Here is a 23,412-nt window from a genome sequence, read left to right as displayed (position 1 = left end):
GCAGTCGACTGCTAGAACTTTTTTCGGCCATTTAACCAACAAAAATGGCAATTCTAACTATTTTTTTAGTTCTTTTTAGTTACTGGTGGTCAGCAATTTTGGGTTAATAAAATCAACAATCGATTGTTGAAAAAATGCTGTGTGAAAAATTTACCCATACTTTTATTTAAATTAACCAAGATTTTCTTAGATTTGCCCTGGCCGGTCTCTCCGTGCAGCTGCCAAATACTGACCATACGAATCATAGAATGGCAATATACTGACCATACGAATCATATAAGTGACAATACTTACAGTATGATACTTATGCAAATAATCACGACTTGGACTATTCGGTGTACTTCTACCACTTAAAGGAGGGCTTTGTCTTTCCACCGAACGACCTCTCGCTAATAAGTTCATGTGTTCTAAGCTTCCCACACGAGATTCCAGTTCCTCGGCTCTAGCTTCAGTTGACTGTTTTTCCTCTTGAATTAATCTGAAAGTAATCGAAATTATTAAAACAAACAGCAAAAAATCCGATGGTGAAATCGCATGCAAAGCATACACATCACCGTTTTGTAATTATTGGGATCAATGCCAATGTACAGTAGATTTCCCGTACGTCGTATACTATATAAACTGTATACGCTGTATGGGAAAATACAGCTATGTTGGTGTTGATCCAAACAATAGCCTAGCATGTTTAGGCGCGGACTTAGTAATCTGGATATGACTCTCACCGGATTGATGTTAATTTTGAAGGTGTTTAAAACCTTTGTTTCTTCCATACATGATTTTATGTTCTGTTTCCTCATACAATATTACTTGCTTTTGCTCATAAAGGTAATGTGCTTGCGATTTAACATACATAAGGGAGCGTTCTTTATTACGTAACGCAGTTGGAGGGGAGGGGGGTCGGAGGCCGTGTTACGCGCCATACAATTTTTTTAAAATTTGTATGGAAATTTTGTTACGAGGGAGGGGAGGGGGTCTAAAAATCCGATTTTTTGCGTTACGTGATAAAAGAACGCTTCCTAAGGACCATAGCTTTTAAACCAATCTACTTACCTTATCTCGTTATTTATTGCGTCCAACTGTTCTTGTAACATAAGAGCCAGGGTCTGTGCGTCTGTATGACCACTCGGAGATATGATGTCGGCAGTACTAAACAAACTCTCTGTATCATCTCCGTCCAGCATACCACCATCAAAGTTTTGTGGACCACTTATATGCTGAAGTTTTCCCCAATCTTGTTCAGCAAGCGATCGAGAAAATTGATTCTCTTCAAGTATCTGTTTCTTCCGTCTCAAGCTCATTGTGTCAAAACTTGCATGCGAAGCACTTCTTGAAAAACTATCCACCTCGGCTACATTTGTGGGTGACAAACTTCTAGTCAACGCCTCAGTTTGCTGAATATTGAACGCTATTTCCTGTAAAGCAACCAAACGTTTACAAAATTTCTAATTATAACACACATTGGATTACGAATAATCTAAACTTCGGACAATAGAGGCTTCGAATGATCGAGTCTGAACTGTACGGGAAAATGTTTCAATACCTCGCTCTCAAGTCGAATACTACACCCAAAACTGGGCAGCACTCGTCCGAGAAAATAATAGCCTCGAGACTTGAACCAATGAAAACTGACGTGCCACCCCATACATATTTTTGGGAAAATTCTGACCGCAAATTTTCCAGCGAACACCATCTACATTCGGCTTTACCCTATATCCCAGAATCCTACTTTCCCTAATTCCATATCCCCGAAAATCATTTCCCCGAAAAATCCACATTCCCGAAAATCATTTCCCCGAAAGTGCCACTGAATGTCATTTACCCGAATGGCCATTTTTCCGAACTGTTATTTTCCCGAATTTACATATTCCCGAATGCCTAAGACTTCCCCTATATTCCCTACATTACTTTACTTTTACTGCTCGGACAACCTGCGGGTCATGAGCTATCTCCAGATGCGTTGCCATCTAACTCGGTTCTAGGCTGCTTCTCTCCAATTCCGACTCGGAGCTACCACACTTTCCAGATCTTCCTCCACTTGGTTTAACCACCGTGCACGTTGCGCCCCCTTCACCGGATTGATTGTCCTGTTCGGCTGACGCGCATCCAGCGCGTCCGGCAGTCTTGCGACGTGTCCGGCCCACCGAATTCGGCTAGCTTGGCGACCTTCCGAATACTTGGCTTGACGTAGAGTTGCACTAACTCGTGGTTCATCCTTCTCCGCCACACATAGTTCTCACGTACGCCGCCGAAAATCGTCCTAAGCACTCGCCGTTCGAAACCTTCAAGCGCTTGCAGGTCCATCGTCTTCGTCTCGTGCCCGTAGAGGACGACGGGTCTTTTCAGCGTTTCGTACATGGTGCACTTTGTACGTCGAGAAAGATGACCAGACCGTAGAGTCTTTTGGAGTCAATAGTAGGCACGACTACCGGTGATAATGCGTCTCCGAATTTTTCTGCTGCAGTTGTTGTCCGACGTCACCAACGATCCACGACCTCGAACTCGTCCCCGTCGATCGTCACTCTCGGTCCTATGCGAGTCCTAAGGGACTCGGTTCTTCCTGCCAGCAGATACTTCGTCTTCTCCACATTCACCTTCAATCCAACCTTATCCCGCTTCAATACGGTACACCTCCTAGCCACCTCCTCGAACGTTCTGCCGACAATGTCCATGTCGTCGGCATAGCAGATGGACTGGCTGGATTGGTTGATAATCGTGCCCCGCATGTTGAAGCCCGCCCGCCTCATAACACCTTCAAGCCCAATGTTGAAACAGAGGCCGGAGATACCGTCGCCTTGTCGCAGTCCCTTGCGTGATTCGATCGGGTCGGACATAGCACCCGAAATCTTCACGCTGCACCTTGCAACGTCCATCGTTGATTTCACCAGTCTGATCAGCTTCCCGGGAAAGCCGTTCTCGTACATGATCTTCTATACCCAAGTCAAGTTACCATGCAGCACTAAAAGAAATCATAAATTAGCTGCTAAACAGCATCCACCAGCTAATCAGTCAAAAAACAGCTAAGGTGATTGCAAATCAGCTCTAAAACAACTGCTCTGATATAGACAAATCCAGCGAAAGCTCAACGCTGCTTTTTGATGGTGAGAGATTTGACAGCTCCCATACTAAATGTCTCGATTTTCATACTTTTTGTTAATTTTCTTCTAAAATAAAACACTTAACATATGAAAACTATATATTTTTGGTGCCCAAAATTCCTGCTGAATCGAATGGTGTACTTATCTCAATTGCAAATTTTTCGAACAGTTTTTATTTTAATAATATTCTAGACACATTTTGTGCACCTAATCAATCAATACTTTTATCATAAATAATCATTTTATTGCTTAAAAATTGAATTTTCCTGAGCTCCCTTATTCAAATACATGGAAGCTGTCATTTCTAACACCATTGGCCACCTAGCGGCCCTTTCAAACTGGATACGTCTATTGTCCGTTTCTTTCAAAAGTACACGCCGCGCGGCATTTCAGAATATGCCATAGACATTAGGTCTATTCCCGTACTGCAGAATTCTGCAATTCTGCACAAAAACGGCAGCAGAGCGTTCCCGTACTTTTCTGCAACAAAATTAACTTTTCTCTCAGGCAGAACTTCTGCAGTGAGAGAGGTAGAAGTTGCAGCAAAACCGTTCCCGTACTTTTCTGCAAGTTCTCTCTTCTCTTTCTTGATGAAAAGTTACTGCAATTTGGTGTGGTGGATGTTGAGTACACGCTTACTTAAAATTTGCAAGTTTGGTGAAATCAAGCATTTTATTATTAGTTGGAATCAGCCATGCCAGATATACAGATAAATCTGTATTATACAGATTTTTTGATCCCAAAAATCACCAAAATCTGTATATACAGATTTTTTAAAAATGATTTAATTTGAAAATTTTAATAATTTAGTAATTGAATTATGCTTTAATATGATTAAAAAGCTTAAATCTGTTGTGAAAAGTCTAAAAAATCTTCTATGGTTTCTAATTTGACATGATACAGATAAAATACAGATTTATTTTAAAATAATAGATTTCCCATAAAATAATCTGGCAACGTTGGTTGGAATAATAAATGATTTTGGGGTAGTTTTTTTATGTCTGGTTTTATTGAGATCGATTTTTTTTATGTTAACGATTTCAAGCTTAGTTAATTAATGTAACTGATAAAGCGATTTTTTAGTGTTATTATTTTTACCAGATAAAAAATTGATAACTTAAGCCATAGTATTACAGCACGGCTAGTACCTCAACAAAAAATTGTACTATTTTTGTTTAAACTTTTAAAAGACACATTTCTTTTGAGTTAAATAATTTCAAATAAATATTTATTAAGGAATATTTTTTGATCTTTAATTGATTTTGAATATATAATATATATATATATATATATACAGCAATTCCATTTGAAAAGAGCCTAAACCAAAAAAAAAGTTCTCCGATCGGGCTCAAAATTTTTCTGGGGGTTCCTTGGCCAAAATAATTAGACCCTTATTTTTTTGTTTGGCCATTAGGGTGGCCTACATCGTGCTAGGTGGTTCAAAAATGGCAATTTTCGTCATTTTCGCAAAAACCACTTTTTCTAAAATCATATCTCCGCGCCATTTCATCCGATTTTAGCTGTCTTAGACGCAAAGAAAGGTGATGAGTTTGGCTATTTGGGAAAAATAGTAAAGTTCCAAAATCTAGCTTAACTATTGAAAAGTCGTATGAAAACTTTAAATGGCTTTTGACCGTGTCTGGACCAAAGAGCCTATGTCTGAAAATATTTTATCGGATTCCTCGGAAAATTTCACATAACATATCAAAAATTGGCGATGTCGAACCGTACGTTTTGGAGATACGATTTTTGAAAATAAAAACTGCGTTTTCGACGCGCCACGCGCAAAAACGGGAAAATGACGAAATCGGCAAAAATCAACTTTTTCACTAAAACTGCGATAACTTTAAAATTTCAGCGATGACCTATACATGTCTGGGTACCAAAATTTTCGTAATTGAGAGACGCAACTTTTGGTACCATAACATCTATAGGTCATCGCTGAAATTTTAAAGTTATCGCAGTTTTAGTGGAAAAAGTTGATTTTTGCCGATTTCGTCATTTTCCCGTTTTTGCGCGTGGCGCGTCGAAAACGCAGTTTTTTTCAAAAATCATATCTCGAAACGTACGGTTCGACATCGCCAATTTTTTGATATGTTATGAAATTTTCCGAGGAATCCGATAAAATATTTTCAGACATAGGCTCTTTGGTCCAGACACGGTCAAAACGCCATTTTAAGTTTTCATACGACTTTTCAATAGTTAAGCTAGATTTTGGAACTTTTACTATTTTTCCCAAATAGCCAAACTCATCACCTTTCTTTGCGTCTAAGACAGCTAAAATCGGATGAAATGGCGCGGAGATATGATTTTAGAAAAAGTGGTTTTTGCGAAAATGACGAAAATTGCCATTTTTGAACCACCCTAGCACGATGTAGGCCACCCTAATGGCCAAACAAAAAAATACGGGTCTAATTATTTTGGCCAAGGAACCCCCAGAAAAATTTTGAGCCCGATCGGAGAACTTTTTTTTTTGGTTTAGGCTCTTTTCAAATGGAATTGCTGTATATATATATGTGTGTTAAAATAATACGTAAATTTAATTGGCAAATAATAAATTGTACCTTTTTGCAATTCCGTCGTGAAACTTCTTTCTTTTCCTGTCATTCTTGAACGTCGAAATAGCCTAATTTTCTGTACCAAAATTAAAAGAATCGAATAGCAACACTTTTCAAAATAAATGCTGAAAAGTTCTACTTTTCAGCACTGAAATGGGTGCTGAAAAGTTGAACTTTTCAGCACTTGTTTTGAAAAGTAACACTTTTCAACATTTTTTTTATTTAAATGGTTTATTGACAAAATACATGAAAATTTGACTTAAAATTTCACTCAATTGGTGTTTTTCGGAATTGCAAAAAATGTTGTATGGAACTCGTTGCAAAACTTGATTTTTTCAGCACTCTTCGTATTTATCCAACTCGGTGAACCTCGTTGGATAAATGTACGACTCGTGCTGAAAAAATCCTCTTTTTGCAACTTGTTGCATAAACTACTATTAACGGTGCTACCAATTTGTATTCTTATATGAACAAAAAAAAATGTAATTATGTCGAAATTAAAATTCTGAAAATACTGAAATTCTTGAATTTTTAAATTCCTAAATTTATCAAATTATTAAATTCTTAAGTTCCTAAATTCCTAAATTCTTCGCCATCTTGAATCATAAAAAACACACATTTTTGGAGTCATATTTTAGGTTAGAAACTTAAATTTAGAGGATCTAGAGATTGGAAATTTGGACTGTTTCTATTTTATTAATGTTGAGTTTTAAAATGTTTGATTCAAAGAGTTTTTTAACATTACTTATTTTTGAAATAATATTTTCCTTAATTTTCTATCTTATTATTTTTAACTGTAGCTTTTGAATTTTTGGTGTTCTGAACTCATAAATATTCAAACTTTAGTTTTTTATATCGCACCGGGTCCGGTGGTTAAGTGGTTAGCGTGGTAGCCTCTAAATCCCAGTATGGCCTGGGTTCAATCCCAGACGGACCCGGTGGCATTTTTCGAGACGACAACAGTTAGGACTGGCGCCTTAGCCCACTCGGCCATCAGACCGATGGAAAGTTGTAAGGATAAACGCATATATGAGCTTGACATATCAGTCAAGTAGGTTTCCCATACTGATGGGCTACATATTTCAGGGTGTAAAATCACACAAAATTGCATAAAATAATGCAATATTTATTTTACACCCAGGCCTTTTACACGCAGCTGGATTACTACTTTTTTAGCTGTGTATGCCAAGACGCTGATGCAAACCCTTGGGGGAGCGCATATCGTGTCGCGATGGCGAAGATCAGAGGCCCATCGATGGTGGCTGAAACGTGTCCCGACAAGCTGAAGGTCATTGTGGAAGGGCTCTTCCCAAGACATGACCCAACGACATGGCCTCCTACACAGAAAAAAAATGATGGTAATATTCATCAGGAAATGGTGACAGATTTTGTGGCTAAAAAAATGATGAATTTTACCCCAGAAAATGATGAATTTTCATCAGTTTTTGATGAATATTCCTCAGGTTCACATTTTTACACATTTTTTATGTAAAATTACTCAAAAAAGAGGTAATATTCAACCTACCATATTTTCAACATTCCAAAATTCAACTTTTTTTTCTGTGTACACCGTACAACGACGAAAGGGGTAGCAACGCCGAAGGTCATCTGATCACCAACGAAGAACTTGTGGCAGTAGCGAAGAGATTGAAGGTGAAGAAAGCACCCGGCCCGGATGGAATCCAGAATTTCACCCTGAAATCGGCGGTTCAAGCATTCCCGGATAGGTTTCAACAGTCCTGCAGAAATGCCTGGACGAAGGACACTTCCTCGACCCGTGGAAGGTTCAAAAGCTCGTGTTGCTGCCGAAGCCAGGCAAACCACCGGGGGGCCCATCATCGTATAGGCCTATATGTTTTCTGGACACCCTCGGAAAGCTTCTGGAACGGATAATCCTTAATCGGCTGACCAAGTACACGGAGAGAGAGCATGGCTTAGTAGCGAGGCAGTTCGGCTTCCGTAAAGGGAGATCCACGGTGGACGCCATCCGGAAAGTGGTCGAGAAAGCCGACGAAGCGCGGAAGAAAAAACGCAGAGGGAACCGTTGCTGCGCAATAGTCACGATTGACGTCAAGAACGCATTCAACAGTGCGAGCTGGGCGGCCATAGCAGCAGCGCTGCACAAAATGAAGGTGCCTGACTATTTGTGCATGATCTTGAAGAGCTACTTCGAGAACCGCGTGCTGGTCTACGACACTGCCGATGGACAAAAAACCGTTGTTGTTACCGCAGGAGTTCCGCAGGGATCCATTCTGGGTTCAGCACTGTGGAACGGAATGTATGCCGGAGTGTTGACACTGGGGCTACCCAACGGCGTAGAGATTGTTGGCTTTGCAGACGACATAGTGCTGACGGTAACCGGCGAAAATGTCGAGGAGATCGAAATGCTGGCTATGGAGGCAATCGCAATAATCGAGAACTGGATGCTCGAGGTGAAGCTGCGGATCGCTCACCACAAGACGGAGATGATACTGGTTAGTAACCACAAAAAGGTGCAGCAGGCCCAGATACACGTTGGGGAACACGTAGTGCACTCGAAGAGAGCGCTCAAGTACCTCGGGGTGATGGTGGATGACCGGCTGAACTTCAACAGCCACGTCGATTACGCCTGCGAGAAGGCGGCGAAGGCGATCATGGCACTGTCGAGGATGATGCCGAACAACGCTGGACCCAGAAGCAGTAGGCGCCGTCTCTTGGCAAGTGTCGCGACGTCCATACTTAGGTACGGCGGACTGGTATGGTGGACGGCGCTGGGGACGAAGCGAAATCGGGCGCTGCTCGACAGAACGCAGAGATTGATGGTCATGCGGGTTGCAAGCGCGTACAGGACCATCTCGTCGGAAGCAGTTGGTGTCATAGCCGAAATGATCATCATCGGAATCACACTAGAAGAGGACACCGTTTGCTACACCCGAAGAGGCACGAGAGGTATCCGGGAAGCCGCGAGAGCCGAATCGCTGACAAGGTGGCAACGCGAGTGGGATACTACCAATGCTGTTAATCGTTGAATCAACGTCATCGATGTCGATGATCGTTGATTTAAACGTAATCGTAATCGCAGCCATCGTTGATTTAATCGTCAACGTCAACGGACTCGTTGATTTAAACGGCGTTGATCAACGCGTTGATTATCGATAATCAACTATCAACGGCGTTCTTTTATAGTTTTCTAGAGTTTTATGAGGAAAGAACGATCTTTTCATAAATGTTTTGATTGGGAAACATTCTCAAATTGATGTGGCATGGTTTTTCGGGGATCCGGGTGTACCAAGAGGACTGAAGTGACCGGAGGCTACTCCGGTCTGTCACGAAGATTGACATCTTGGCCAATCTTAATCTGGGTTCTGGAACATGGGTCATGTGGTCAATTCAGTATTGTATCATAGAAAAACAAATTGTGTCGATATTTAGCCACGCGAGACTCTTACTGAACCCGCCGGAACAATAATTCCGGTGAAAATCCAACCATATCTCGGTTCCCAATTGTCCGTTCTCGGTGTCATTTAAATAAGAAAATCCAAAGTGGAGATGGAAGTGACCAGCAATTAGCTAGGGCTTAAATTACGTTTAAAAACTATAAAAGAACGCCGTTGATCAACTCGTTGATTATCGATAATCAACGCGTTGATCAACGCCGTTTAAATCAACGAGTCCATTGACGTTGACGATTAAATCAACGATGGCTGCGATTACGATTACGTTTAAATCAACGATCATCGACATCGATGATATAAACGCCGTTGATTTCAACGATTAACAGCATTGGATACTACGGAGAAAGGCAGATGGACGCATCGGCTGATCCCGTCTGTATCCGCGTGGGTGAACAGAAGGCACGGAGAGGTCACCTTCCACCTCACACAGTTCCTGTCGGGCCATGGCTGCTTCAGGAAGTACCTGCACAGGTTCAGACATGCAGAGTCTCCTCTCTGTCCGGACTGCGTCGATTGCGAGGAAACACCGGAGCACGTGGTGTTCGACTGCCCTCGCTTCGAGGCAGCGCGAAGCGAAATGCTGGCCATTATCGGAGCAGACACCAGCCAGGATAATGTGGTGCGAAGAATGTGCAGCAACATCGCCAAGTGGAATGCGTTCGTCGGAGCGGTGACGCAGATCACTTCGGCTCTCCAGCGGAAATGGAGAGACGATCAGAGGAGGAACGACTAGGAGCCTAGTCGAAAACCCACGAGTGTGGCTGTGAAGGAGAGCACGTTATGATGGTCGGCTCTACCAAATCGGTACAAGTCTCGATGGTCACAGGAGTCGAGAACCCATGAGTGTGGCTGTGAAGAAGAGCACGTTATGACGGTTGGCTCTACCAAATCGGTACACGTCTCGATGGTCCAAGGAGAGGGCTGCATATGACTAGCCGATCAAAAGCAACACGATTCTTGGGCGCGGTTAAGCCCTCGCATGGACTCATATGTATGTGGAACAGGAAATGGTTCTAGTACCCGGCATGGATCGTGTAAGTAGACTAGTGCAGAAAATGCAACGCCTCCCCCCGAAGTTATACCGAAAGGTGGTCCCGGGGGGAAAAGGGCACGGCGTTCAAGGACTGGTTTAGTCGGTCGGGAAATCTTTTTTGTTTTCCCAACCCCACACTACCTGAGAAATGAATTCTCAGGTGTCTGGTATCAGATTCCGACCTTGCAAAAGAAAAACAAACACACACACACACACACACACACACACACACACACACACACACACACACACACACACACACACACACACACACACTGATTCCCACTTTTTCACTGATTATTCTATTTGGGTAATTCTCTACCAACTCACACGAAATCGGGAAAAGTTGCCCCGACCCCTCTTCGATTTGCGTGAAACTTTGTCCTAAGGGGTAACTTTTGTCCCTGATCACGAATTCGAGGTCCGTTTTTTGATATCTCGTGACGGAGGGGCGGTACGACCCTTCCTTTTGAACATGCGAAAAAGAGGTGTTTTCAATAATTTGCAGCCTGAAACGGTGATGAGATAGAAATTTGGTGTCAAAGGGACTCTTATGTAAAATTAGACGCCCGATTTGATGGCGTACTCAGAATTCCGAAAAAAACGTATTTTTCATCGAAAAAAACACTAAAAAAGTTTTAAAAATTCTCCCATTTTCCGTTACTCGACTGTAAAAATTTTTGGAACATGTCATTTTATGGGAAATTTAATGTACTTTTCGAATCTACATTGTCCCAGAAGGGTCATTTTTCATTTAGAACAAAATTTTTATTTTAAAATTTCGTGTTTTTCTAACTTTGCAGGGTTGTTTTTAGAGTGTAACAATGTTGTACAAAGTTGTAGAGCAGACAATTACAAAAATTTTGATATATAGACATAAGGGGTTTGCTTATAAACATCACAAGTTATCGCGATTTTACGAAAAAAAGTTTTGAAAAAGTTCCTTTTTGCGTTTCTCTTTGTTTCGTCGTCCGTGTCTGTCGCGGGTGACCATGAACGGCCATGATCGATGACGACCAACTTTTTTAAAACTTTTTTTCGTAAAATCGTGATAACTTGTGATGTTTATAAGCAAACCACTTATGTATATATATCAAAAATTTTGTAATTGTCTGCTCTACAACTTTGTAGAACATTGTTACACTCTAAAAAATAACCCTGCAAAGTTAGAAAAAACACGAAATTTTAAAATGAAAAATTTTGTTCTAAATGAAAAAATGACCCTTCTGGGACAATGTAGATTCGAAAAGTACATTAAATTTCCCATAAAATGACATGTTCCAAAATTTTTTACAGTCGAGTAACGGAAAATGGGAGAATTTTTAAAACTTTTTTAGTGTTTTTTTCGATGAAAAATACGTTTTTTCGGAATTCTGAGTACGCCATCAAATTGGGCGTCTAATTTTACATAAAAGTCCCTATGACACCAAATTTCTATCTCATCACCGTTTCAGGCTGCAAATTATTGAAAAACACCTCTTTTTTCGCATGTTCAAAAATGGAAGGGGTCGTACCGCCCCTCCGTCACGAGATATCAAAAAACGGACCTCGGATTCGTGATCAGGGACAAAAGTTACCCCTTAGGACAAAGTTTCACGCAAATCGAAGAGGGGTCGGGGCAACTGCTGTGTGAGTTGGCGGAGAATTACCCATTTAATATCATTAGATTTTGATTTTACTAACTTTTGATTCTCTTAGCTTTTCCACTCTTTTTAACCAATTGATACTGCTGTAACAAACTTTGTTTTTTTCCTTAAAAATGTACTTTTCCTTAATGTACTTTGTAGTAATATCAAGTCTATTTATCATTTGCCTTTTTTTTTATTTTATTGCGAATAAGCTTGTTTTGTATCTCTATTTATTAACTATTGCCCAATTTTACATCTAATACATCCAGCTTCTCATTTTTATTCTTTAAAATACGCTCATCATTCTCTTACTATTGATTCTTGATTTTTATAAAATATATTCTTTTTTACTGTCTATTGTTTTCAATCTTCACCTTTTTTTAAACAAGTGAGGTTTGAGCTCTTACTCAATTTATGGAATGGTTAAAGGATTAACACAAATATTACTATTGTACTTTTGGTAAACTTTTATAACATGCTTAGGACCAAAAATTGTAACAAAACACACAAAAGAAATAGCAACATATAAATACGACTCAACACTAGGAAAGATTTCAGGAGAAAACAATACACAGTTTTGAATTCAAACTAAAATAAAACAGTTTTTGCTTTAATGAAAGTTGATAGCCACACTATAAATGGTTAGGCGCTTATACTTACATCAAACCCTACGCAATGTACCACCCCCGGCCGAGTTAAAATGCGTAATCGGAAAAGAAGGTGTGCATGCCTGGCACGAACACTCAAAGCGTGTTATAGCGTGTTGCTCGTACTGACTCAGAGCAAGGGTGAGATGTAGGTGTAAGGGCAATGCGTGTTCGTCGGGAACCTAGTGCATAAGATCGGTCAAGGCCCGTTCTTTCACTGAAAATTGCGAATTGCGAAATTAAATGTACCAGAATTGAAAAAAATCATCAATTATTCAGATGAAACTGGCTCACAATATAAAAATCGGTTTAATATGATCAATCTTTCAAACCGTAAAGCATATTTTGGGGTTTTTGCTGAATGGCATTATTTCGCTACCGCACATGGCAAAAGCTCTAGAACCCATGAGAATTATTTCATCTACTACAGCCATTTCTACATTTGTTCTCGCTTCAAATAAAAGAAGAAAAAAATTGATAATGTGGGAAGAAATGAGGAATTAGGAAAAAACGAAAATAATAGAAAAATTAAAAAAATTAAAATTGTATTGTAACAACTCTATAGCATTTGCAAATAAATATTAAAAGTTCAAATTTTACTTAATATGGTTCAATGACACTGAGATCAGAAAGCAACAGTGCATTAAAAATTACCCAATTAATAATCCTTAAACAAAAATAGATTATTCAAAGTATTGATTATCTCAAAATCGTATTAAATTACAAAAATAATTCATCTTACAGAACACCATGTAGTAATTATTTATCAACACGACTGAGTGCTTCTAGCGTAGCGAGCGTAGCAGATGCAAGCTAATTTATGTAACCTCAAATACTTAAAACTTTAAAATTTGATATCTCTGGAACGAAACATATTCCTTTCTGTCGATAAGTGATTCTTATGTAAAATTGGCCGAGGAATACGATGGTGAGGTCAAATTTCAAAAATAAATAGGACTGTTTTGAGATACGACCATTTAAAGTTTTAAATTGCGCAATACAGCTAGAAAAAAAAATTGATCTAAATTTTGATAACGGAAATCGACTCTACGTCCAATTTCCTTAAAAATTGAGTCTAAGACCGGCCCTCTAAGATTTGTGGTTCCTGAGTTATCGTCGTTTGAAGATAGGGGTTTCGCTCAAAAAGTCGATTTTTAAGGAGGGTACAAAAATGAAAAGAGTGGTCCGATTTGGATGAAATTCGGGAAATTTTTGCATGTTTGAATAGTCTTAACAGCTCTGCCAAATTTGAGCAGAATCGGAGATGGTAATTTTCAAATGCTGTTCTGCTTCAGATGGAATGACCCATATACAAAATTTCGACGGTTTTGTTCGAACGCGAGTCAGTTCAATACGGATCGTTCGGATCGAGGTGCTCTTTGTTGCGTTGGGTTCGTATACGGCCAAGGAAGGTTTATACGCTAACTAATTGACACTTTGGCCATTCTGGAACCGATTCCGGAGCATCGGCAAATTGTATGGAGAAAGTTACGTAAAATCAAATTTTGATTACAGGAGGCTGAATAAGCAAAAACGTCAACAAACGAAAAAAAAAGGCAGAACAAAGTTTGTCGGGTAAGGCTTGTTTTATTTAAAAAATCAAGCATGTACTTAGATTAGCCAACCTCCTGTGGCCGAATGGTTACGGGTTCCGCCTCATAAGCGGAAAGTCATGGGTTCTTCTCAGGATGGCAGCCTTAGGTTTAAGTTCAGAGGTAGCAGCAACCATATGAGTATAAAACGGTTGCTTCACGTGCTCTTCTAGCATGTGATCAATCTTGGGATATTCCTTTGCGCCTCTTCCCAAAATACTTTCCTCGTGTTGCACCGGAAGCAAAGCAAGAACGCACCAGCAGCTGGACACCGAGTTGCGGCTGAGGATAAAAGAAAAGGCCAGCAGAGCCAACCAAGACCCCTACACAATCCCCCTTCCCATCCCACGCCTTGTCTTTAACATCAATCCCTTCCCTACTAACCCCGAGTAGGCCGCGGGTAATCGGCCTCGGTCCTAACCAGGTCCCAGTACCGAAAAGGACCTAATAAAAATAATTTTATGAAAAAAAAAACTTTCCTCGTGTCTTCGCATGTAAATAATGCCCAGCCGATCGTTATTGCACTACAGTTCAGTCGCATTGTCCAGATCAGAGCAAAGGGAACATCGCAAAAAGACAATTGTCTTTACAAGACCCCGCGCGGCAATAATAGCTGCTGGGAAGAGCTTGAAAAATGACGCGAAAAAAATGTCACCGCGGTTCTAGCGATACATAGCGCACAAGGCACAAGGAATGGAGTTTACAGCATCTGGATGGAACAGCACTTTTCCTCTCAATAGTAACTGTGTTATAGATCTAGAAATGCTTAATAACAGTAAAAATGGGTAACACGATACAATAGTCCTTGTAATCAGGATTCCGTGTCTTAACACTTGAACAGAAAAGAAATGTACTTAAATTAAGTGCTTAAGTAGAATTTATACACTAGAAACAATTCAACACATTTACGTTAGGTAAACAATTTTAGAAATAAGTGTGGCAGGTACGTTTAACAAATATAATTTTAAAAAATTAACATGCAACGGTTTAATATAGAAGGGATCATAAATAGGATCGGGTCAGTCGGCAGAAAATCTTTGGCAGAATGCCGATCGGCAGAATGCCAAATGACAGAAAAGTCAAAGGTCATAGGTCAATTGGCAGAAAATTAAATGGCAGAAAAGGTCAATCAGCAGAAAATTAAATGGAAGAATAAGTCAAAGAGCCGAAAACTCAAAAGGCAGACAAATTGAAAGGCAGAAAAAATAAATGGCAGAAAGTTATTCAGCAGAAAAATTAAATAGCAGAAATTCAACTTGCAGAAAATTAAATGGCAGAATAGTTAGTTGGCAGAATAATTAAATGGCAGAAGAGTTATTTGGCAAAATAGTTAAATGGCAGAAAATAAATTGGCAGATTTTTTTGTTTACTTTAGGCCTTAGTGTACCCCCGCTCTTCATCCATAAAAAAGCAAAGCAATCCACTTTAACTACCCCCGGTTCTTTTGTGGTCACTATTGCAAGTTTCTGCTCATTTCTTTTCATCCATATTCACGAAGAAAAATGAGTTCTCAAAATCGTGAACAAGCGTTCATAAAATTCGAAACCACGAACAAAGTGTTCAAATTTCATGGTACGTTTTTCAAAATCGTACCATGGAATTTGAACACTTTGTTCGTGGTTCCGAATTTCGTGAACGCTTGTTCACGATTTTGGGAACTCTTTTTTCTCCGTGTTGCCTCGAAAAATTAGGGAGCTAATTTTTGTTCAACAAACTTTAAAATGTCAATGGAAGTGGTCCTTAAAACTATTTTAAAAGAATTTTCCTACATTTCAAATCATGTTTACACATACTGCTATCGGTGATCATACGTTGTTGTTGTTGTTGATTTTATTAAGGGAACTTTAACCCTATGGGTCATTCGCTCCCGTAATAAACAATACACTGAAACCCCGATGGTTTGAAACCAATTGTTGTCAAACGAACGGGATCACTTTTTAATTTGACACTCTCTTTACACAGAGCTAACCACAACATATTTTTCCTTAAATGCCTAAACCAATAACTTTTCTTTTGAAATGTGTCACTCTAGAATTGATATGATTTTTGAAAAATGTGTTTTGCGAGACTAATTAAAGACTAAACACTTAGAACAATTTTTTCAAAAAAATATGACTCATAAGCAGTGAACCGCGTGAACCACGGTGAACCGCATCGGCCCGCCCCCCGTATGACAGAGTAGCTTGGCAGCACTGCATTTTCCGTTTTGTTTTGCGCTGCTTTGCGCGCGCATCTTATTTGTTTTTGTTTTGGTAATCACAGCAGCTGGTATATCAAACGAATCAAAAAATTTTGGAGTGGTCACCAAAAATTTAACATTATAGGAATGTTTCGGATTCGGAACCTTATTTGGAGATGATATGTTCCAGTATGGGAGTTTCTTCTTTTTCGAGATCGGCAAATCGTGTGGGTAAGTTGATTTTTCATGATAATAATCGTTATTGCTGGAGAAGGTGAACCAAGAAATTCTTTTTTTAGATTTTCCCGGTACGGTGCCATCAAGGCAAAGACAACAATGGGGTCACGAACGAGTTAGCTAGGTTTGCACATGGAGCTCCCGGTAACCGAATTTCGTGTCGATTTGGTCGACTCGCGCAAGAAATCCTTCACCATGACGTCCGATTTGTGATAGTAGTCGCTGGGGGCATTCGATTTTGAGTGCAAATGAAGTGGCCTTGATCCAGTTGGCCACCCAAAACGTTGTCTACACGAAGGAAGTGCGGCAGGGCTCGGACTTCGGGAGGAGGCTTTTGCGGTAAGGGTCGCGTTGCGATTCATCCCGGGAGCGAACTGACGAAAAGTGTGTTCAATCGGGATGCCGTGAAGGACGCAAACGTGTCGTACGAGAGCAACGAGAGACCGGCTGAAGCCCGGCTAGGAGGATGCGTGAAGAAATGCAGCAATCATCTGCTCAAGAAGAACGCCAAACGTCAGGACTGCCAAGATCGAACCCATCCTGGAGTAGCAATTCAACGCACCCGGAAATGACTGCTCAAACTTTCTAGAGACTAAACTCGCTGAACTCGCTACTAAATATGAGGACATTCTTCTGATAGGAGACTTTAACACGGACCTGTTGAGGCCTAGCAACAAACGCTCACAATTCGAATCCGTTCTGCGAAATTTCTCAATCTGTCCGGTCAGTGAAGAAGCCACATACTTTCACAACAACGGCTGCTCTCAACTAGACCTGCTGCTCACCACCAGTGCGGAGAAAGTTTTACGTTTTGGACAAGTAAGCTTCCCGGGGCTGTCTCAGCACGACTTGATTTTTGCGTCGCTGGACTTTGATGTAGCAGAACCCCTTACCACTACAACCTACCGTGACTACGTCAACTTTGATGCGCAGAGTCTGAAGGACGCTGTGCTCTGTATTCCGTGGAACAGATTTTACGAGTTTTCCGAACCAGAAGAGTCTGTGGACTTCTTCACGGATCAGCTCAAGACGGTACACGATGCTTACATTCCACTGAGAACCAGGTCAAATCGTAAAAAAGCCAACGCTTGGTTCACAGCGACTGTACAGCGATCCATGCTCGAACGGGATTTGGCGTACAAAGACTGGCAACACGCTACACCCGATTCCAAGGCACAGAAGCGACAACTTTACAACTTTTTGAGAAACAGAGCTAATGCTCTTGTGAAACGTGCTAAGGAGCAACATCTTAACGGCTTTCTGAGCAACACCAACTCGAACACTTTGTGGAAACGAGTACGTAGTCTTGGGATCGGAAAGGAGAAAGCACAGCATGTTTGCGAATTCGATCCTGACCAAATAAATCAAATGTTTCTATCCAACTTCACGGTAAACAGCACCGGCGATGGTTTCTCCAGACGAAGGCTACCCACACCGTTTAACTTCTCGTTTCGTCCCGTGCAGTACTGGGAAGTGGTGAATGCCATTTACGACATTGGTTCGAATGCAGCCGGTTTAGACGGGCTACCCATAAACTTCCTGAAAATCGTTCTTCCTTTGGTTTTCCGCCACATCACCCACATGTTTAACATGCTGATCGAAAAATCAGTCTTTCCCACCCGTTGGAAACATGCAAAGATCTTGCCTTTGAAGAAGAAACAAAACCTGAACAACATCACGAACCTACGTCCAATCTCTATTCTGTGTGCGATCTCCAAGGCGTTTGAAAAGCTGCTTGTTCGACAAATGACCCAATTCATCGACGAAAACCGTTTACTGTCCGAGCACCAAGCAGGTTTCCGGAAAGGCCAAAGCATCAAAACGGCAATACTTCGTGTCCACGACGATCTTAGCTCTACAGTAGACAAAAAGGAGCTGCTATTCTAGTGCTACTGGATTTCTCGAAGGCGTTCGACACCATCCCCCACGACAAACTCTGTGAAAAACTCCAAAACCAGTTCTTCTTTTCGGACCCTGCTCTGTTGCTGCTCAAGTCGTACCTGATTGACAGAAAACAAACGGTTTTCTGTGGCGATCAATCCTCTAGCTGTGGTGAGGTTACCTCAGGTGTCCCTCAAGGCTCTATTTTCGGACCCTTACTTTTTTGCTGTCATATAAATGACCTCCCAACCGAGCTCAAACACTGTTCCATACAGATGTATGCCGACGATGTTCAACTGTATGCTAAAGGTCTTGGCCCATGCGTACTAGAGCTGTCCAGAATGGTGAACGCCGATCTTCAGCGAGTTTCCGAGTGGTCCCAACGAAATGGTCTTCTCGTAAACCCCACCAAAAGCAAAGCAGTGTTCGTCCGAAGCCAAAATCGGAGTATTGCTGCTCAACCTTTGCAAGACATCGAGATGGATGGCATGCGAATCGAATGGGCTGATAAAGTTATCAATCTGGGTTTCGTGTTCCAAAACGACCTGAAATGGGATGGCCTGGTGGCGCAACAGTGCGGGAAGATATACGCTGGTTTGCGCTCCTTGTACAGCTGTGTGCCAACCGCGCCTGTTTCAACTAAACTAAAGCTGTTCAAGACATTAATCCTGCCCCACTTTTTGTTCGGAGACTCGTTCCTGCTTAATCCAAGCGCAAGCTGCTTCAATCGTCTTCGAGTTGCTCTCAACTGTTGTGTACGCTATGTATACGACCTGAACCGCTACGCCCACGTGAGTCATCTGCAGAAGAACCTGATTGGATGCCCCATACAGAACTTGTACGCGTATCGTTGCTGCGTTTTCCTGAGAAGGCTGATGGCGTCCCAGTTTCCACCTGTACTGTATCAAAAGCTTATCCCGTGCCGAGGTCGCCGTCTGCAGAACCTTGTGATTCCAAGAAACAGCACGCAGACCTACGCAAATTCCCTTTTCGTGAGAGGTGTGGCTTACTGGAATTCATTACCCGTGGCAGTAAAATGTTCGACATCGGAAGTGATCTTTAAGAGAGGCTGCCTTGAATTTTTTAACCAGCTTTAACTTTGCCTGAGGAAACCGCAAAAAGTCAAACCACTGTCGCGCCCGGAGGTCCCGGGGCCCCCCTAACCACAAGCCAAAGGAAGAGTGGAATAGGGACAACCCCCCGGCTCCTCCGGGGTGCCTGGAAGACACGACGCAAACTGGAGAATCCACTGAGGCGCTCGGGAGACCTGGGACCCCTAACCACACGTTACAGGAATAGTGGAATAGGAATACCCCGGGCTCCCGAGTGCCCCTGGAAGAGGTCGTATAAAGGGGCAAACCCCCTATCCCCTCGGACGAACCCTGGACGACGCTGAGTAATACAACCCATGACGACTACAAGGAAGATGACACGTGCCTGAGGACTAATCCGTCTAGTGAAATCCTAGTTTTGAAATTTTAGTTTTTAATGTAGTTTTTCATTTAGGTTATCAAATTTTATGTAAAGAACCAATTTAACATCGAAAGCAGTAATTTTAAAAGGTGGAAACCTTACACTGCTAGAAATAATAAACAAACAAACAACGCTGGACGTCTGCTGGCCGTCATCGCTTCCAGACCTGGACAAAGTGGCCGTGCCGATGATCCTGCCTTTCAGATCGTCGAACAGGTTCGTCGTGCGAATATTCATCGACCAGGTGATGCCGTACGCGCCGGTTAAGATGAAAATAAACACCAGGAATCCGACACCGTTCCAGGCATCGCCAAACTTGATTAAGTCCGGTTTACATTGGGTCTGGAGCTGCGGCTGCAGCTGGACCTCGGTGAGCCTGATTTCGTTCTTCATGTTCGGCGTGACGTGGCGCAGGTCGTTACAGCGTTACCAGAAGTGATGGTTGATGTCCGCGCTTTAAAGTTTTGGCAATCCAGAGGACATTATTCACCAGGACGGTCCGTTCCGCCTGACGCGTGCGTGGGATCAACAATGAGTAGCGGAAGGAGGGCATCTTGTCGGTGTACATGGCCAGCAGGGGGAACCTCCACTCGCGATTGTTTTCACGACGGAACCTACCCTAGGTACAATCCGCTCACTCCAAGAACCAACCGTGGGAGCTACGATAAAATGTGTTACTGGGAAAAGCAAGTCAAATTGAAAGTGTTTGTGTACCCGAATTGCGAAGAATCCATATTAGTATTGTCAAATGAATCGAGTTGGAATACACCTACTATGCAGCAAATCTAAAATTTAGATTACTAAGATAAATTTTTAAAGCAATCAAATCAGTTATTTTATTTGAAAAGTGAAACATTAAATCTGAAAAACAATTATTAGAATTAAAGATATTAATAAGCAAGTTTTCATTGATGATCTGATTCGCCTGCGACTGTCCATCATCTAATCGAAGCAAGCTAAGCGAACCGGTGCCGATAGCCAGCCCGCTCGCATGCGATCCGAGGATGCGACCACCGGTAATATTTAGCCTCAACTTGTTGAAGTCCAATTCGCTTGTCGAGATGAGGATGGCCTAAGGGACAAGTTGGGACTGTAGCTGTAATTTTTTGGATCGAAGTCGTTGAGCCCCTTCGGAGTTATTCCTTTCATTTATTCCGTTCACCTACCAGTTTGCGGCACTGATCGGTTCAATTGAGTTCGATTTCGACCGGTTACACAAAACTTGCTCTCGCTGGCTTCATTCCTTTTGCGACCGTTAGGCGGAAGTCCCAGTACACGTTACATGACCGGATCCGGCAGCAACTAATCAACACGGAACCGATGCCGTAAGTGGCCAATCGTTCTATCACTAAGATGAAATCAAACGGGACGGAAATGAAAAGTAATTTTTAATCCAAACTTCAATCCTGGCTAAGCTGTCGATCGTTCCGGTTAATCGATTCTTCTCGGGCGGAAAAATCACACCCCATAAAACGAATGTATGTGTTTGTTAAGATTCAGAAACCAAAACAAAAACAAAAAAAGAAACGTCAGAAAATCGACAGTTGAGCCAGTTCCTGACATTTTGATCTGTCATTTTTGACAGTGAACCGGCCATGCCGAGGGGGTGTACCCCATTTGGCATAATGGACATTTGGCATAACGGGTTTTCAAGATGGACGTTTGGCATAATGGACGTTTGGCATAATTGGTCCAAGACATCAGGGACGTTTGGCATAATGGACATTTGGCATAATGGACGTTTGGCATAATTCGTTCAAAAACCATCAAGGACGTTTGGCATAATGGACGTTTGGCATAATTATTACTAGCTTTTTTTTTTATTAAGTATTTGTCATTTTCACGAACGAAAATGTATATTTTTTACCTTTTTTATATTACTTTAAGAGATTATCATTTTTTTCTATAAAAAAAATAGGTATCTCTATATTTTTTCCCCAATAGTCAATTCTTTCCTTTTTGAATAATTCACAATAAATCTTTTCAATGAAATTTTGATATTTTTATTAAATAATTAGTATAAAGAAGAAAATATCTTATGTTAGCTAAAGATTTTTCCCCTTTCAATATAATTAGCAGTAATTTTTTAAATGATATTTTCCCGTTTATATGAAATTCATGATGAGAAAAACCACTTCAAATTTTCGACAATTGAGCTTTTATAATGCAATTTTCCCTTCTTTTGATCAAAATTTTACTTGAAGAAGGAAATCTCTAAATAAATTCACATTTTTCCCTTCTTTTTCGAATTTAATCTAAAGAAACCCCAGAACTGGGCAGCACTCATCCGACACGAGACTAGCGGAATGATTCACAGACATAGAGAACACAGTTCTAGATGACCGAGAGAATTATGCCCTCGAGTCCATTTTCAAGAAAAAGTTCATCCTTCAAAACAAAAAGTGTTCTCTACGGGAACTGAACCAGAGACCTTTAATAGACTAACTCAATGACTAAACTGCCTTGGCCACAGCAGCTTGGTGACACAAGAGTTGTCAGATTTCGATGTATGACTCTTGTTGCAGATTTACTGTTTCAATTAATTAATTAAATTAATTGTTTTGCAGGTGTGAGTTGGTACCATTATTCTATCGAGTTTAGCATTGAGCTCTCTATAAATTTTGATGGAATTATACTCTCGATCCTGTATTTTGGGTGAATGGATGTCGATGTTGCTTTTCTTTAAATATTTTGCAATTAAGTTTTTTTATTCAATTTTCCCATCATTTTTTATATTTAACTTGAAGAAGGGAAATTCTCTTATAGATGTTGTCTTTAAACATTTATATAATTTCTGCACATTTTTTCTCTGTTGGTTAAATTTTTGCAATAAAGTTGTTTATGGAATTTTCCCTTTTTTATTTATTCAATACTAATCTTAAAGAAGGGACAACTGCCCAAAAAAATAAATGCTGATTTAATGTTATTTTTAAGAGAGGTAGGTGAAAAACATAAAAATTTTGCGATAGTCAAACATTTAAAGAGTGTCAAAATGTGAATCTTTAAATTTGCTTTTCCTTCCATAAGTTAAATTTTATATAAATAAATATAAATGTTATAAAAAATTTCATAATCGAAGTTAATTGTCAAATATTAAAAAAGTATTGTTTTTAGAGATTTTCCCTTCTAAAAGTTGAATTTAAAATAAAAGAAGGGAAAATTTCATAACTCATTTGTCAAATATTTAAAGAAAGAAAAAATGTACATCCCTTATTAAGGATGAATATTAAAGAAGAAAAAATTGCATAACTGCACATTTTTTGAGAGATTTTACCTTATTTTAGCTTTGAAATAAAAGAAGAGCAAATTGCTTTAAAAAATTTAAGTGCATTTCGTTAAAGAAGAGCAAAATGTACATACATTCTTTAGGTTGAATTTGAAAAAGGAGGGAAAAGGGTAAACAGTATAAAATCTTTATTGCTAAATTTCAAAGACTGGCAAAACTTACATCACTTTGTTAGGTTGAACTTAAAATAAAAGAAGGAATAATTGAATACAAAAAATTAGCTGCAAAATATTTCAAAAGAAGACAAATCTCAATATTATATATTTATGAAAAAATGCATTTTATATTTATGAAAAATTGCATTTTCAAGCTTTATTAAGAAAAAAAAAAGGAAAAAATACATCTATTGGGAGAAAATGACAAAGATAC

The 23,412-nt window shown here is 40.4% G+C and overlaps 1 protein-coding gene across 5 annotated transcripts in view; it reads right to left on the bottom strand.

Moving 5' to 3' along the window:
• LOC6050100 (liprin-alpha-1) overlaps positions 1-23,412 on the bottom strand; it is a 232,958-nt gene that overhangs the window by 98,837 nt on the left and 110,709 nt on the right. For all 5 annotated transcript variants that reach the window (XM_038251757.1, XM_038251760.1, XM_038251758.1 and 2 more), the window contains 2 exons: positions 1,051-1,412; positions 295-478 (listed from right to left, as the gene is read on the bottom strand). In XM_038251757.1, coding sequence (XP_038107685.1) covers positions 295-478; positions 1,051-1,412 — 546 coding nt within the window. The remainder of the gene's footprint in view (positions 1-294; positions 479-1,050; positions 1,413-23,412) is intronic.

The sequence above is a fragment of the Culex quinquefasciatus genome, chromosome 2, assembly GCF_015732765.1.
Source record: "Culex quinquefasciatus strain JHB chromosome 2, VPISU_Cqui_1.0_pri_paternal, whole genome shotgun sequence".
In the NCBI taxonomy this organism is placed as follows: Eukaryota; Metazoa; Arthropoda; class Insecta; order Diptera; family Culicidae; genus Culex; species Culex quinquefasciatus.
Note: the sequence above shows the minus strand (reverse complement) of the source record. Positions and strands in the feature narration are given on the sequence as shown.